Source organism: Rattus rattus, chromosome 3 (genome assembly GCF_011064425.1).
Source record: "Rattus rattus isolate New Zealand chromosome 3, Rrattus_CSIRO_v1, whole genome shotgun sequence".
Lineage (NCBI taxonomy): Eukaryota > Metazoa > Chordata > Mammalia > Rodentia > Muridae > Rattus > Rattus rattus.
The window spans coordinates 49,299,865-49,316,572 of NC_046156.1; the positions used below are offsets into that span (position 1 = coordinate 49,299,865).

The following is a 16,708-nucleotide window of genomic DNA, read 5'->3' on the forward strand; positions in this document are numbered from 1 at the left end:
TCTATCTTCTGAGGTCCCGTAGAACCGAGCAGTCCGGTGTTGGGTAGACAGACAGACAGGCAAGCAGACAGGCAGACATGGAGAAGTGTCACCAAGAGAACACACATTTGATGCACACATCACAGTATATGTAGACAAACTTCTAGAAACCAAGACTGCGCGCATCTGTTACTTTTCTCGTTGCTGTGACTAAAGAACTTGAAGGAGATTTGGGCTCATGGTTCCAGGGGATGCAGCCTGTCGCTGTGGGGAAGCCGCAGATGGATGGGAGGTATCTGGTCGCATTGCACCCACAGTCAGGAGACTGATGAATCCTGGCGTTCTGCTAACTCCTCCTCTTCCTTCAGCCCAGGACCTCAGCATAGGAAACGGTCCTGCTCACACTCAGGGTGGGGTCTCAGTCCTCAGTTAAACCTGCAGACAGGCCTGGTTGGGTGGTCCTTAGGTACATCCTAGTCTAGTGGGCTTTCCAGTGAGAGTTAACCATTGCACTGCCCTCACATCGGTTGTTAAAACTCGCCTGCCTGCAATCTGGTTTGTGTCCTGCCGTGATGTCTACAGTTACATGATTGCCAAATCCTGTCGGCATGTTTCCTCTTCTCAAATGACTCAGCCACTAATTCTTTCTTGAAGCTTTCTCTTCCCTTGTCTCCTGCCTTCATGACCCTTCCTCTTCTAGATTCTTAGGGACCCCTTAAGCCAACAAGATGGTCCAGTTGGTAAAGGCACTTGCTGCCAATCCTGAAGACATGAGTTCAATCCCTAGGACCCTCCATCTAGTTAACTAGTTGTTATCTGGCCTCTACATGTATGCTGTATGGTTCTCTCTCTCTCTCTCTCTCTCTCTCTCTCTCTCTCTCTCTCTCTCTCTAAAAAATAAGTAAATAAATAAACATAGTGTTTTTCTTAAGCTGGGAATCTGTTGGTAACTGATGACTATTAGGGGGAGAGCAAGTTTCTTCAGGAACATGGTCCCTGAGAGGCTCCGGCAGATGCTCCTGCACTCACACACACACAGGCAGCGCTAAGTGGGTTCTGTGCATTTAAGAACATAGCACATTAAGTTGGTAGGAAAGAGAGAGAAGTACGGAAAGAATTGGAAAGGAGGGAATAGACGGTGAATTTGATCAAAACACATCATATGCATACAAAAAATTAACAAAAAATTAAAAGAAACTTCCCTAAGGTCCTAGGGCTGTTGCTGTGGTATAGAGTACTTCACTGTGCCCTTGAGGACCTGGCTTTGGTCCCCAGCTTTCAAAAACGGAAACTGAGGCATAAACCCTTCCCTGTCCTCTTTGACCTCCTCTCCAGTGTTGCTCTCCCACAGGAGTTCAGTCCCCTCTACTCAGTTTTCTGAGCAATGTCATCTGCACCCCTGGATTTACCTGTCTCATAAATATACTTTCTTTATATGAATGTGTGTTAGATAGTTTCCATTCACAAATATATGTTTCCAGATGTCTTGGGGAAGGTCTCCTTCATATCACATATTCTACTGAAATCCATCTGCTCATCTTTCTCCCGAGCTGGACTCTGGGTTCTTCATGATCAGGGCCTTATATCCCAGCATAAGGCTAGGAACAGGTCAGCATGTAATGAGTATCACTTGTCTCCTGATTCCACATATCATTGTAATTTTGCCTAAGTCTTTCTCCTACTGGTCAGATATCCCAGCACAAGCTTCTGCTCAGTACCTGACTCTGGCCATCTATGCCAAACACCTCGCACTCTTAGCTGGGTTATAATGAAAACCTCCTCTCTTCGGTTCATCCTGTTTATCCCTTTACTCAAGTGATCGTCACCCAGTACAGACTGCAGTGCATTGCCCTTGCTTAAAGTCTTCGAAATATGGCCTTCACTTAGCTCCCAGAAAACTCTTCACCAGCTGCATCTTCTTGGGCCATCGTCAACCTCTTTCCCATCAAACATCTCCCCACTCCTCTGTATACCAACTCACCATTTGCTTCCCTACGAACAAGGCTTGTTATGCCCTATGCTGGTCCCCACTCAGCTAGCTGAGAGGCTCCTCCATTGGCAGATCCTGGGCTAGCCTCCCCTGCAAGGTCTCCTCCCACGTGGTATCAGGTGCACTGGCCTTTCGGGTCCTTGGTGCCTTCTTTTGGTTAATGCTGGGCACACTGTATTTTGCCCACATATATTTTGCCGCATATTGTGTAGCCCCAGTGTTTGTTTCATCTACACCACAGACAACTGAGTTGATAATGAAAGGTAAAAGTTTTAAAGTTGCCCCCCTAGACACAAAGTTTAGAGCAGAAGAAAAAAAAAAACAGGTTAGGCCCCAGAATTGTATGTTCCAAGAAGCCTCTCCTAGGGCTATAGAATGGGTAATTACATTGGCCGGCTCAACAGCTTTCTCCCAGAAACTAGCTGACTATAAATCTTAGAAAACAATCTTGAGAAGCAGGAAGCAACTTCTCCTAGGAACTAGCGGACCATGAAGTTAAACAATCTGAGAAGCAGGAGACAGCTTCTCCTAGGAAACAATCTTGAAAAACAGAGTTTTTCCTTGTGATTTTTCACTGTTATTCTACAGACTTTCCAATGACGCCATCCCTGCCCCTTCAGGTTGTGGTTTCTCCCTTTAAACACCTCTTCTCCCAGCCTCTCGGGGTCGAACTCCACTGCCCCTAAGTGGAATACGAGTCTCGACCCCAGTGCACTAGTTGCTATTGATAAACCTCATGTGATTACAACAAGGACGGTCTTGTGTGAGCTCTTGGGGGGGGGTCGCATCATCCCGAGACTTGAGTGAGGATCTCCCCACTCCGGTGGTCTTTCATTAAGAGCTTAATAAATTTTTATATAGAATACATGTTGGAAACCAGAAGACAGACGGCTGAGAGCTGAGCCAAACACTGGAGTAGACTTCTGGGTGTACGGGAATCTCTACAAACTGTCACCAGGACAGGGTTCCATTGGAGCTAACCTTTGGGTTTAGGGCTGCCGTAGAGATAACACTGGAAACCTTGTAGTCTGCTGGGACGTGAGAAGCCTTTTCAGAGGACTAGTTGTCTGCATGTTTGACAGCATCTGCTGGCCCAACCGTGCAGCACCTCAGCTACAGAACTGCCGCCGTGGTAACTGTCTCACTCGGCTGCTTTCCCTCTGCTCCACAGTTAGCAACAGTTCTAGTTTCCAAGGGCTTTACACTAAGGCAAACCGCTCACAGTTGTGTCTTCCGTGGAGTTTGGCCGGTACTGCAAGTGCATAATTGCTATCTGTGCACGTGATCAGGGAGCCACGAGAAAGTTTGTGGTCCCAAATAGTACCTCACAAACTAGGTACTATCCTGTTTCTTTTGTCACTTTGTTTTCAAATTTTATTTATCTCATTTTTTAGCGTGTGGTTGTTTCACCTGTGTATAGGTCTGTTCACCAGGTGCATGTGATGCTGTAGGGGCCAAAAAAGGGTGTTGGGTCCCCGAAACTGGAGTAACCACTGGCTGTGAGCGCCATGTAGGTGCTGGGAACTGAACCCAAGTTCTCCGGAAGAGCAGCCAATGCTCTAAACAGCTGCATCGTCTCATCTTGTATTTGTTTGTTTTTTTTTTTAAACTTTCATCTTGGATACTATACCCTATGCTGTGTTGATAAAAGTTACAGCATTCCAGTAGCAAAGCAAAACCAGTACAGTGCCAGCAAAGCAAAACCAGTACAGTGCCAGCAAAGCAAAACCAGTACAGTGCCAGGGCATGGTGCTGTACACCTGCAATCCCAGCACTGAGAATAGCAAGAAAGGAGAGTCAGGAGTCGACCACTCTGCTGAGATTATACTGACTGATTACTACTGACTGAGAATTATAATAAGCCTGACTTATCGGAGAAATGTTGAGGAACAAAAACTAATGGTTTTCAGGCACACCGCCAGCAAACATGGTGAAAATACCGATGCATCTGTTTTTGTTGTGCCACTCTGAAGGACTCTATCACACTATCATTTATTTTCCTTGATTATGAATTTGCAAAGTAATAAAAATCTGCAGGTTAGAATATAAATTGGCCATAGACTTGGTGGCGACGGTAACATCGGTTGTGACTTATTGCAGATCTTTCAGCGAAGAGTGCCTCCGTTCCAGATGAACTTGGTGCCTGGGGACACTCTAGAACATCAAGCTATGCAAGCCAACAGTCCAAAGTATCAGGTAGAGGCCCGCAGTGGCACTCAGTGCCTTCTTCTTCTAAAGCCATGGTTCTCAACAAGTAGGTCATGACCCCTTTAAGGGTCACATTATTAGATATCCTGCATGTCAAATGCTACATTGTGATCCGTAATGATTGCAAAATTACAGTTATGAGGTAACAATGAAATGATTTATGATTGGGGGTCACTACAACATGAGGAGCTATATTAAAGTCTCCGCATTACGAAGGTTGAGAACCACTGTTCTAAAGGGATTTGAAGCCAGGTGTGGTGACACATGTTATCCTAGCAATGGGGAGGCTGAGACAGAAGGATGGCAAGTTCAAGGCCAGCCTCTGCCGGCTGTATAGCAAGTGCCTGTCTCCAGACAAAATAAAATTGAATAATAAACTCAGAACTACTATAATGGAAAGGCTATTGTTGTGGGATAAAGAAATTACATCTCAGAGATGGTAGATGACTCAGTAGAATGTTTGCCCTACAAGCATGAGAACTGGAGTTCAGTCACGTAAAAGTCAGACATGACAGTTCATACCTGTAACCTAAGCACTGGGAAGACAAAGACAGGAGGATCTCAGGGACTACTGTAGCCAAGTAGTTCGGGGTTCAGCAAGTTCGAGGCTCAGGGACAGATCCTGTCTCAAAGCATAAGGTGGCCAGGGACAGAGGAGATACCAGATCAACAACTGGTCTCTATACACACGTCACACACATGCATCTGCACACACGTGTGCATGCACCCTGTACACACATACGGAGAGAAGATATTAGATTGTGGTGTGTCTGATAACTGGCGGTATATCTGAAGTGAATTTTCCTCTGGCAGGGTATAGCACAGGCCACTCCCGGTCATCCAGTTTCTCCGAATTCTGCCACAGGAGAAATACCTCAGTAGGAAGCACGTCAACAGGGATTGAAAGCATTCTTGAGCCATGTGACGAAACTGAGCAAATCACAACTGAACCAAATCCAGACCCCGCCACCGCTGCCGCTGCTGTTAAGGAAGAAGAAGCTCCGGAGAAACTCCCCAGGTACCCTCCCACGCGACGTCGTTATGTTTCAAAGCGTCTTTAGTCTCGTGCCATAATCAATGCAAAAGGAGGGAAACCAGCCATGGCTCTCTTCACAGATGCCCAGTGAAGCAGGATTCCGTTGAGTCTCAGCTGAAGCGGGTCGACGACACCAGGGTGGATGCTGATGACATCGTGGAGAAGATCCTACAGAGTCAGGACTTCAGCCTCGACTCCAGTGCAGAAGGTGTGCCAAGGACGGATGAGTACAGGCGCTGTGGTCCGCCGCTGCAGGGCTGTGTGGGTGGGCTACTGCTGCAGACGCACGAGCTTAATCCCACGCCCACAAAAGCAAGGGTAGTTCTGTAGCTCGCCCCTGACAAAGGCCGGTGATCCTGGAAAGAGCAGACTTTAGTGAAGGAGCCAGCTGAAGGAGGTGTCGTTCGATAGCGCAGCAAATTCCTAGACTGTATGAGGCCCTGGGTTCAATCCCTGGAGATGAGTCAGCCTGGGAAGGCAGAGATCAATTTTAAAGAGAGCTTTTCTGTCTATACACTTCGTGCATGCTGGGTCTGTGACCCATGGGGAGCCGGCGTGGTTGTCCTGAAACCAGTCGTGACTAGAATCGTGCAGTCTTCTCCCAGCAATTTCCACAGAAACTGAAATTTTATCTGCCACCAACTTGAAAGGTGCAATTACTCATGCTGGTGATAGCAGAGAACACTTAACAGTAGACTGTGTTGTTGTGTAACTGGCTGGAAATAGAAATAATTAAACCTCCTGAAAATCTGTAGAAAGAGCCAGCCGTCATTACTGTTGAAAGGAAAAGAGCTTTGGGGAGTTCGATGGAAAAGAACTGTTAGTCAGGCTGGCTTCACAGTTGTCTCATAAAACTTTGATACATTTGATAAATGTAAAAAGTGGGGTACTACCATGTGCATATTGCTTGAGAGTGGCCAGGCAACTGTGCACTTAGCAAGCACCCAATTGTGTGTTGCAGAAGAAGGGCTGAGGTTATTCGTGGGACCTGGGGGAAGTACAACCTTCGGCAGCCACCACCTTCCAAACAGGTATGTCACGCACCTGGTCACTTTGCTGAACCATGGATGTCCTAATTCATAGGAAGAGGGAATGTAGTGAGAAGGCTCTCCTAGCAAGAGTGAGAAGGCTCTCCTAGCAAGAGTGAAGCCCTCCAGTCTCGAGAGGGCCTGAGAAGTGAGAGCAGAAAGTTCAGGAGTTCAGGGTTATCCTTGGCTACATAGTCTAAAGAGTGGGAAGCTAGCCTGGGCTCTGAGAAAAAAAGAATAAATAAAAGACAAAGGTTGCAGTTTTCATTATGTTGAGGCTAAAGTAACACAAATGCTGTACTTCCATGAGAGGAGTTGGTTATGACTGGGATATTCTTTCCTTCCCTGGATGTCTTCAACACTATATTTTATGTTAGTTTGTAGCTTTATTTATATTTTTAGAATATGTTGGACAAATAGAGCACTTGACAATTGGAACATAAAAAGAATTTGTAGAACAGATTTTTAGCCCAATTTTAGACAGAGCAAAGCAAGCATTTCCAGCCAGTGGTCTCACCTCTATGGGTCCCTGTACACCCACTCAGCAGCATAGGCTACCATTAACCTTTCTTGACCTTAGGGGCATTTGTTCTTTTTTTCCAAACAAAAGGGCTGTTTCTATTTCTGTTTTTAAACTTTATATAATTTGTTTTAAAAAGGGTTTTTTAGTATGTGTGTCTGTGTGGGTATATACATGGTGGGGGTGGCCACAGAAGCCGGAAGAGAGAACATTGGCTATCCTGGAGCAGACTTACAGACAGTTGTGAGACACCTGATATAAATGCTGGAAACAGAGCTCAGGTCCTTTGGAAAACTGGGAATGACGCAAACTCCTGATCCGTCTCTCCAGCCACCATCTAGTGGATATGTTTTAAGATTTTTTTCTTTGAGACAGGGTCACAATGTATAGCTCTGACTGGTCTGGAACTTTCTATGTGGACCAGGCTATCCTCAAACTCACAGAAGCCCACCTGAGTGCTGAGAATAAAGGCATGTGCCAGCACACCGAACAAGATTTCCTCCTTGTTGCTAGTTTCTTAAAAGTAGGCATATAATCTAACTGGGTGTGTTTCTCTGTCTTTATTCTGTCTGGGTTTCATTGAGCTTCTTGGATCCCTATACTTACTTACGGATTTCATCAGATTTGAAAATTCTCCACCCATTCATTCTCATTCTCTCTCTCTCTCTCTCTCTCTCTCTCTCTCTCTCTCTCTCCCTCCCCTCCCTCCTCCCTCCCCTCCCCCCCCCACACACTTCCTTCTGGTATTCTGATGTTTGAACACCAATTTTTATCTTCTATGCTCTAAGATAAAGCATCAACAACAGACCAAAATAACAGTTGGTGAACTGATGAACCGATGAGCTTCCTGGGCTTACAAAAGCAAAGGTCACTCAAAACAGCTGTATCACCAAGAAATCTTACTCCATCATGGTTTACAGCCTCCAAGAGACCTAACATTGTTAACCTTCCACCCCCTCTATGCCCTAGCATCTTCCAAGAGCACATGCAGGTGGGTGGAATCCTGGGTGAGAGTCTTTTATTGCCCCCCTCCTTCTTTCTACAAGTGGGAATTTAAAGTCCAACCCTATTCCTATTCCCGTAGACCTTGCTGTCACTGCATGGGTTTATTTTGTTGCCGTGACAACAGATGAAGCTCGCTGGTTCATCAGTTCACCAACTGTAGGAATGGGATAATCACATTATACCTAGAGAGAAAGATAGACCATAAATACTTCAGAAAATATCAAGGGGTGAGACCAGTCACTGTAGTCTCCAGAGTTATTAAACTCCATACACTCAGGGTGAAAAAGCAGGTGGAGGGGAAGGGGGATGTCTGATACCTCAGCAAATGAGGAAAGCGGTACCTGCTGATAACTTTTAACAGTAAAACCCTCACCTTCATGTACCACCAGTATTGAAGTTCTCCTGATCACCCAGGATGCTTTGGGGAAGAATAAAATGATGGCCCATCCAAAACCATAAAGCTTGCTGCTGTCTAAAAGACACAGTGAGAACCTTTATTCTGCAAGACCAAGAAACAGTAGCAGGGAGAAGCAAGCTCCTTCCTCAATGTCACAGAGCCATGGTCCTAAGTGTATCAGCCACAACAGCAGCAGCAGCAGGTCTCCTGTCGGTGAGACCATCACTTAAATAGGCTGTCTCAGAAAGGCTTTATTCACAAAGCCTGCAAGCTATTTAGAATACTCCATCATCCTGTTAGTATATTTCATTATTAGAGGTCAATTCATACCCAGCTTATTATAGAACTGCGATGCAGAAACCCAAACGCAGTGACCAGGCTGATTATTCAACTCTGTCCCCAAAACTGATACACTGCCTTCTTCTTCTTTCACTGACCTGAACTGCTGGGGCAGCTGCCAACCCAGGGTAAGGATTTCTTAGACGCTAGAGAGATGGTAGTTGATATATCTCCTTGTGTTCTATGTGGGAAAATTTAGTCACGTGGTCACACCTATCTACAGGGGAGGTAAGGAGACAGTCTCCAGCAAGGTTCCCTGTCCCCAGCTAAATTATGAAGAAGAGAAAGTCGGGGGGAGGGGGGGTCAACCAAGACAACTTTCCCTTTTGATCTATGTCACACAGGTGTCATTCACAATACTGGCTACATATAAAGCCATGCATTGACTAAAAGAACTCTTGAGCCCTGTCACCCAGAATCCCAGCACTTGGGAGGTGGAGGCAGAAAGAACTGGACTGCAAAGACAGAGAGGTGTAGACCAGCCTAGGCTACATGAAACTCTGTCTGAAAAAGAGGAAGGAGAGAGGAAAAGGAAGAGGGAAAAAGAGAAGGGGAAGGTTTGTTCCCCTTTCTAGAAAGATATATTAAGACCTACAGCATTATTACTTAGGTAATACTCATCATTCTCCAGGAAACCCCTGTGTATTGCCCTGGCTGACACTGATTTTAGGATTGGAGCTGGGTGGCAGTGGCGCACAGCTTTAATCCCAGGAAGCCGGGCCAGACTGGTTTTCCAGGACAGCCAGAGCTACACAGAGAGACCCTGTCTCAAAAAAGAGGACCGGAAACCAGCGGCCGTGCCTGGGAGGAGGGTTCTTGCGAGGTTGCCACCTCTACAGTTCAAGGTCTGAAAGTTTTCCTCTCACTGCTGTTTCAGGGTAGGATCTGGAGCCTATGAGCAAGTTGTAATCAAACGCTAGAAGTGAAGCAGGCGGGCGGAAGCTTCCCTGTGTGGACAAGAGGAGTTCCAAGGTGTGTTAGTCAAGCATGTAAGAAAAAGAATGTTTTCAAAATGAAGTTCATCCGTGAAGAGGAAAGCAGAGGATTCCTTCTTAAAGCATCCCCCACCGTCCTTTCCCACCTACTCACCCACTGTGGGAGCACGTGAAAGGATGGGGGGCGGGGCTTGGGGCACCCGGAACGAAAAGTCTGCTTACGCTTCTGAAGCACCCGGGAGAAAAACTGCACTGGACACATCTGAGAGTGATTTTATTCCAGCGTAAACATCTAAGTTGGGGGTGCTCAACAGGTCTGGGCTGTTTCTAAATTTTATATTTAACAGTGGTAGAGGTCAGTTTAAACCCTATAAATTCTATCAAGATAGTTGTAATTCCTCTGAAGTAAATCTTCCATGTCCTGTTACCCACCATTGCACTAAGTGTATTAGCTCCTTTTATGCAACAATTGGCAGAAAGAGCGAGTGTTCATGCTTTGGGAAAATATTATGCTATAACTTACACATTTTAAAGACTTTATAATTCTGGACATCTCAGACTTAAGTCAAATGGCAAACGTGTCCAAATCTGCCACAGGTGGGCGGAAGGAAGGCTGTGATGGTACAGCATCTCTTGTTACTGTCATTAGTATTAGGTGAGTTGCAAAGGCCCCAGTGCCACAGTATAGAGTCAAGTTAAGCATAATAATCAGTATGTTAGGCTACCATGGGCAAGCTACAAGAGCTGTTTCATAAGCCATTCAGTACTAAGACTCTCTGGTCTCGGCGGTCAGAACAGACGCAGAGCTGTTAGATGGTCAGAAAGATAGCATTCTTCTTAAGGAAGCCAGACTTCTGTGAACTGACACTTAATCTTGCTGTGCTGATGGACAGATGGCTGGGCAGCTGAGTGACGTCCATTTCACTGACAACACCAGACTGGCACTTTCCTATTTGAGCCTCTTTGACCAGAGACTGTTTCCTTCTTTACTGTGTCAGAATTGAGCTGTTTGGAGCCAGAGTAGACTGTAACATACCTCTAATACAGCTTTTAGGGTCCGAATATCCAGTCTGGATCCATGTTAACAGCACAGCACACAAGCTGTATTTTTTCTGGTCTTAGTTGACAGTACCCATGTAGAAAGGGCTAAACTTCCCTTTGCTGAAGAGAAGAAGGTTATACAGAGCCATCAATGCCCAAGTCCTCACCTTCACAATCACATCCTAGAGAACGATAGGTCAGAACAGAATTGCTTTAGCCAGGGTATTTTATGTTGACAAAATATTGTTGCAATATTTGAATCTCCAGATTGGGAATCTCCAGACTGAAATTGTTTGTGTCAGAATTTTTATTTTAATGTCTCAAGAATGAGGTAGTCTACATTAATCCAAACAATCTTTACACATAGATTCTGAATTTAAAAAAAATGACACCTTGTTTTAGAATATTTTGAATACCAAAAGAAAGGATTGTCTGAGTCAGATTAAGATACCCAGAGGGTAGGATGCTGACCTAACGTCTCGAGCAGGTTATCCAAATAGGTGAGGACCTGCTGGCTGCTTCCAGGTGAGCAGAGCCACTGCACGACACAGCAAGATCAAAGCAAGGTTTAACTAGAGTTAGTTAAAGAGTTTCAGTCTGACAATTTTTAAAGCATATTTTTCTATTTTAAAAATATAATTTCTAGGCTATATTTCTATTGGCGCTTCTGCAAATGATTTTGGATTCCACAGACAACAATAACACTAGGTTTTGAGCATGGTTCAATGAGGCCACTCATCAGATACATGCAGGTGCTGTAGACAGGACCAAGCTTAGCCTTTAGCCAGCTGCCCTTGGCCCTGTATCTTACCACAGGATTAGGTTTGTTATTTTAAATGGTACAGAAACGTTTACAACAGTATAATGTGTGGGGCTGGGGAGTGTAGCTCAGCTGGTAGGATGTTTGCCTAGACTACACAGTTCTGGGTTTAATCCCCACCCAGTACATAAACCAGGCATGGTGGTATACACCTATAATCCCAGCACTTGGGAAGAGGAAGCAGGAGGATCAGATACATTTCGGGTCATTCTTCGCTCCATAGGGAGTTGGGGGCCAATGTCCGCTATGTGATACTCTATCTCAAAAAGGAAAAAGGACAATGTGAAGACATTTTGAAAAGTGTAAAAATTATGCCTTTTAATTTTAACAGCTACTAATAATCTTGATTCATATATTGGTATACTATAAAAATTCACTTAAATAGAAACATGGAGTTGGAAGGGGTGAGAATAGCTGTGACTCTTAAGTCAACTGAAGTCTGGATTCTCCTTCCCTAGTGCTTGGGAGTATATTCTGCATTCATATTTCAATACAGTCCTATCAGAATGTGAAGCTGCTGAATGCTGCATTTCTGTTCTTTCTGTACGGCATGTACTGCCCTGATCTCAGCCACGAGGCTGGTTTGAAAGCTGTTTGCTGAGTACCAAGTCTACTTTTAACTCTGCTTTGAGTTTAGAGAGCAATAGACTTGGAAAAGTAGGCTCTCAACAAAGTAATTTTTTTTAATATTTAGTTCAAATTTTAAACAGTCCCATCTTGGAGAAAAATCTTAGCTGTGACTTTTTTCCACCTCTGTCCTAGAGGAAAGACAGACAGCACCCTTTAAAGCCAGTGTTGGTGACGAAACAGAAGGAGTACTTCATTCAGAAGAATGCACAGGCCAGTTCAGGAGAGCTTCTCCTGCCCCAGGCTGGTGACAAGACTGTACAGGATGTGACGTATAGGGAAAGCAAAGAAGGCCCAGAGCCATTAGTCTACACCTGCATGCTGGGCAGTGTTAAAAGGCTTCTGTATACAAACAACAGTGTATGTTAACACCTTGATATTAAAGTCTTGACCAACAACCCCAAGCTCTACCTCTCATTCCAGCATAAAACCATGAGAGTATCCAAGCTAGATTCTTCTGTATATGTTTCCATTTTTAGTTTGTTTTTGTTTTTTTTTTTTTTTTTTTTTTTTTTTTTTTGTACAAAACTGAGTCACAGAGGCAGAGCACTTAACTCCTTTTTTACTAGAAGGAAAAAGAAAATACCTTCAACTAATCTCCATTCAAAACCGTTCAGGGCAATCTGGGCCCCATGGTAATCATGAACACAAAATGAGACTCTGACACAAGAAGCAATTTTTTTTTTTTTAAATCAGGCAGCACTGAGTTTTGGTAAGTCAACAAATCCAGAAGAAATTCCAGACGCTCAGATTTCCATGTTAAATAAGCCTCTTTTGAAGCATAAGCTGACAGTCTCATTAAATACTTCACAGAAACACTTCTGAAACCTCAGGCTTCCGTGTTTATAGCAAATCTCCGAGAGACACAGTGAGCTCATATGACGAGATTGTTCTGTTTTCTTCACAAGTCTTTCACGTGGACATTTCAGAAACTCAGTTCTCATAGATGGTACGTCATGTGAGTATGATCAAGTAGGGTAGCTGAGACTGTGTGAGGCCACTGTGCATCCTGGCTTAGTCGGGTACTGAGCATAACGTTAGTAGCCAAGCTGTACAGACGAAGACTCAGTAGTAAGCCTAAGCTGAGACTGCCCTGGAAAATGAGGCCTTGTTCCCTTCTCTGTGGGGTTTTCACCAGAAAATGTATAAATGGTAATATGAGTGGTCTCCCCATAGAACAAAGATGATAAAAATTTTGATTTAACATGTGTTCTGTATTTTGAAGTGAGTGTGATTATCTTATATAAATTCTTACACTGCTATTCATCAGCCAGATTCAGTGCAAGGAGAGACAGACTGTAGAAGACTTCGGTTAACTTTGACAATATGTTTACCCCTTTAGAGGTTAATACAGTGTTTATGAAAAAAATGTTACTGGTAACTGAAGGGCAGCTCAGTGGTAAGGAACCTTCCGGCATGTGCAAGACCCTGGGGTTGGTCCTGAGCGCTGGAAAAAAAAACCGAAGTGACTCCATTGGTATTCTGTTCTAATACTTGGAGAATGACCTTCATACTTATATATGTCTTATGTCTTAACCATACAGTGATAAAATCCAGGAAATGTTTTTTAACAAAACTGTTTGTAAAATGTTTATAATTATATAAAAGTGGATCTTATACGTGTTCAATAAAAAGCAGTATCTCCAAATTTTAGATGCTCTTAATCTTAAGATTTTACTTCTATTGTTTTTATCTACATGTAGTGGGGTTGTGCATGTCAGTGTGGTACCCACGAAGGCCTAAAAGACTTTAAGCTACTGCTAACAGATCCTTAACCACGGAGCCATCTCTCCAACCCTTTACTTTTTAAAATATGAGGAAGCGAGGTGTGGTGGCTCAGGCCTGAAATCCCAATACTCAGAAGCAAGCGAATCACAATGGGTTTGAGGACAGCCTGGGCTACCATTTGAGGACAGCTTGGACTATGTATTGAGTTGAGACGGCTAGGACTACGGAGTGAGATTGTGCAAAAACAAAACAAAAAACAACAACAGAACCAGTAAAAAGAGCATCGCTGCTCCCTCGGAGCCCTTGCCTGGGGTGTGCAGCCTTGGAAGAGCTCTGCTGTGTTAGGACCTTGACGATGGTCTGCACTGCAGCCTGGCACCAGGCAAGAATCAACCAAGTGCCCACGACAACTACAGATAACCTGCAACTCCAGCCAATGGAACCCTCCCTAGGGTTCCCTGTCTCTTTCACGGAGCTGGGTTTATAAGTGCGCCAAAGCTGTACTCAGTGAAAATTAAATCAGGTTCCAGTATATTCCGGGGCAGTTAGACTTCACTGGCCAACAGCTGCTGACCACCGGCGTGCTACCTTCAAAGAAGCTTCCCAACCCATGCTGTGATGAAAGGAGAGGAGGAAATGGGCAGGAATTTGAAAGGGTGATGGGACAGAATTGTTCCTGGTCCCCCGATCTCAAATACATGGAGTACATAGGAAACCAGTTAGTTCTTACCTAGGGACAGTTTACCATGGGTGGTGGACCATAAAGTCTTACTCCTTCCTGTTCAGCATAGGAATGAAGCTATAAATTCAGGATGGCCCAGTAACCTTATAACCCAGTGCCCCAGCTAAAGATTTCCCTGCCTCGCAGCAATGGGTTTCATGTCTGGGCAATATCTTTCCAATTATATTTCCAATGAGATCTTTTCAAATATTTATAAATGTTTTTGTAAATATCCACATTTGTAAATACTTTGGGGTGGAACCAAGGGCTCACATAGATTTGAAATTTGTCATAAAGATAATTCTTACAAGTTTTGCCCAAAAAAAAGTTAGAAATTAGGATTTTTAAAAATTACATTTGGGGTGAGAGAGATGGCTCAGCAGTTAAAAGCACTGACTGCTCTTCCAGAGGTCCTGAGTTCAATTCCCAGCAACCATAATTTGGCTCACAACCATCTGTAATGGGATCCGATGCCCTCTTCTGGTGTGTCTGTAGACAGCTACAGTGTACTCACAGATATAAAGTAAATAAGTCTTTTTAAAAATTACTTTTTGAGTCACCCATATCCTTATACAGACCTTTCTTACCATTGGTCAGAACACGCTCTTAGAGAGGAAATACAACAGCAGCTCCCTCTCTCTGCTGCTGACGAGGAATCAGTGTCAACAAAGAGCTGTGGTTAGGAGTTTGAGACCATATCCCTTTGTTCATTGCCAGGGCCCCTGGACAGCACAGATTCTACAAGCTTTGACCACTGAGCATCCTACTTGTTGGTGGAAGGAGATACAATGTGGGTGCTGTAGGGAAGAGACTCAAACCCACACCCAGGACACAGGGTAACTTGGCCACAGATCATAGCAAAACCAGGCAGAACCTCTGACCTCTTTGCTACATCTTCAGCCTGCAGCTCCCACTTTTCTCAGCAGCTAGTGGTTTTCTCCAGTCTCCTGGCCTTTCTCCTGTTCCTTCTTTTACCTATTTCAACCTGTCCACCACTATGCTAGCTAGTTTTTTGACAGTGTGACACAAGCTAGACTCGCCTGGGAAAGGGAACCTCAATTGAGAACATGCCTCTATCAGATTGGTCTGTGGCACATTTACTTGATTAATGATTGACTTGGGAATGCCCAACCCATCTGGGCGGTGCCACCCCTGGAAAGGTGGTCCAGTCCAGGGTTCTATAAAAAGCTTTCAGGCTGAACAAGCCAAGGCACGCAAGCAAGGAAGCAGCATTTCTCCATGGCGTCTGCTTCAGTTCCTGCCTGAGTTCCTGCCTTGAGCTCCTGCCCTGACTTCCCTTGATGATGTGCCGTGCTGAGGAAATATAAGCCAAACAAACCATTTATTACAGCAACAAAAGAAAGCAAACTAAGACGACCACTTATCTAGTAGTAGCACATAATGAGAGTTTCCATTTGGATGTGGGAGAAAACCATTGGTGAAATTAATTTAGCCCATGACTGTGTAACATAACAGAAAGAAAACTGGGAAGGTTCACATTTAGAGACAGTCCCTGGATCTGTGAAACCCTTTAACAAGGGAGTGCCGGTCAAAGGCATCCCTGATTGAACCATTTTAGACTCATTCCTGTGTAATTCCAGCTCTGCTGAACTGGAGCGGGCATCCTAGGTTAGTGTTTGGTTGGCTGGTTTGGTTTGGCTTGGCTTTCTACAGTGTGAAGTCGGAGCTGCGATGTTTGCAGTTAGGAAAAGTGTGACACCTCCTGGCATTGAGCTTCAGTGACTCTCAGGTGATCCTCTGTCTGCACATAGAGTCCACAGGACAAAACCAAAGGAAAATACGTATATAATTGGCAGGTGTAAAAGCCCTCCAGACATTCTTAGCATAACTGACTCCATGACAAAAATGACTGAGTGCAAAGACTGTGCCAAAATGAAGCAAAGACCAAATCCAACCAAGTCCACAGCTCGGGGGATCTCTAAATGCACTAACCTTGTTTTTTGGCTTCTACACTTCTGCTTCTGACTATCTGTTCTCATTAACTGAAGTTTGTCAACTCAGAACGTGGGTTTTTGTGCTTAAAAATTCACCCTGAGGAAGGCTTTGTGCTACAGTGGGATCCTGAACACCCAATGTGGTCACCACTAGGCTGATACAAACTTCCTATAGGTTTGAACTCATGTCTGAGCAACCTTCTCTGGTGAGTATCCCACAGCAGCAGGAACATTAAAAACCCAGCAGATCCACAGAGGGCATGGAGCGGGTGGTACTGTATACAACCAGCATTAAATTAGTATTATTTACTATACAAACTTCTATAACTCCCACTAGCTTATTTATCGTGTGTCAACATTGTGGCCAAAATGTTTTTTT

General features: G+C 44.4%; 1 protein-coding gene across 2 annotated transcripts in view; it reads left to right on the plus strand.

The window, feature by feature from the left end:
* The window catches only part of Fam102b (family with sequence similarity 102 member B), a 47,277-nt gene extending 37,776 nt beyond the window's left edge, over nucleotides 1–9,501 (plus strand). The window contains exons 7-11 of one of the 2 annotated variants that reach the window (XM_032897454.1): nucleotides 4,070–4,165; nucleotides 4,991–5,195; nucleotides 5,294–5,421; nucleotides 6,175–6,244; nucleotides 9,380–9,501. In XM_032897454.1, coding sequence (XP_032753345.1) covers nucleotides 4,070–4,165; nucleotides 4,991–5,195; nucleotides 5,294–5,421; nucleotides 6,175–6,244; nucleotides 9,380–9,422 — 542 coding nt within the window. In that variant the 3' untranslated portion in view covers nucleotides 9,423–9,501. Of the gene's footprint in view, nucleotides 1–4,069; nucleotides 4,166–4,990; nucleotides 5,196–5,293; nucleotides 5,554–6,174; nucleotides 6,245–9,379 lie in introns of those variants that run through there. The other variant, XM_032897453.1, reaches the window with a different exon arrangement.
* The last annotated feature ends 7,207 nt before the right edge of the window (nucleotides 9,502–16,708 follow it).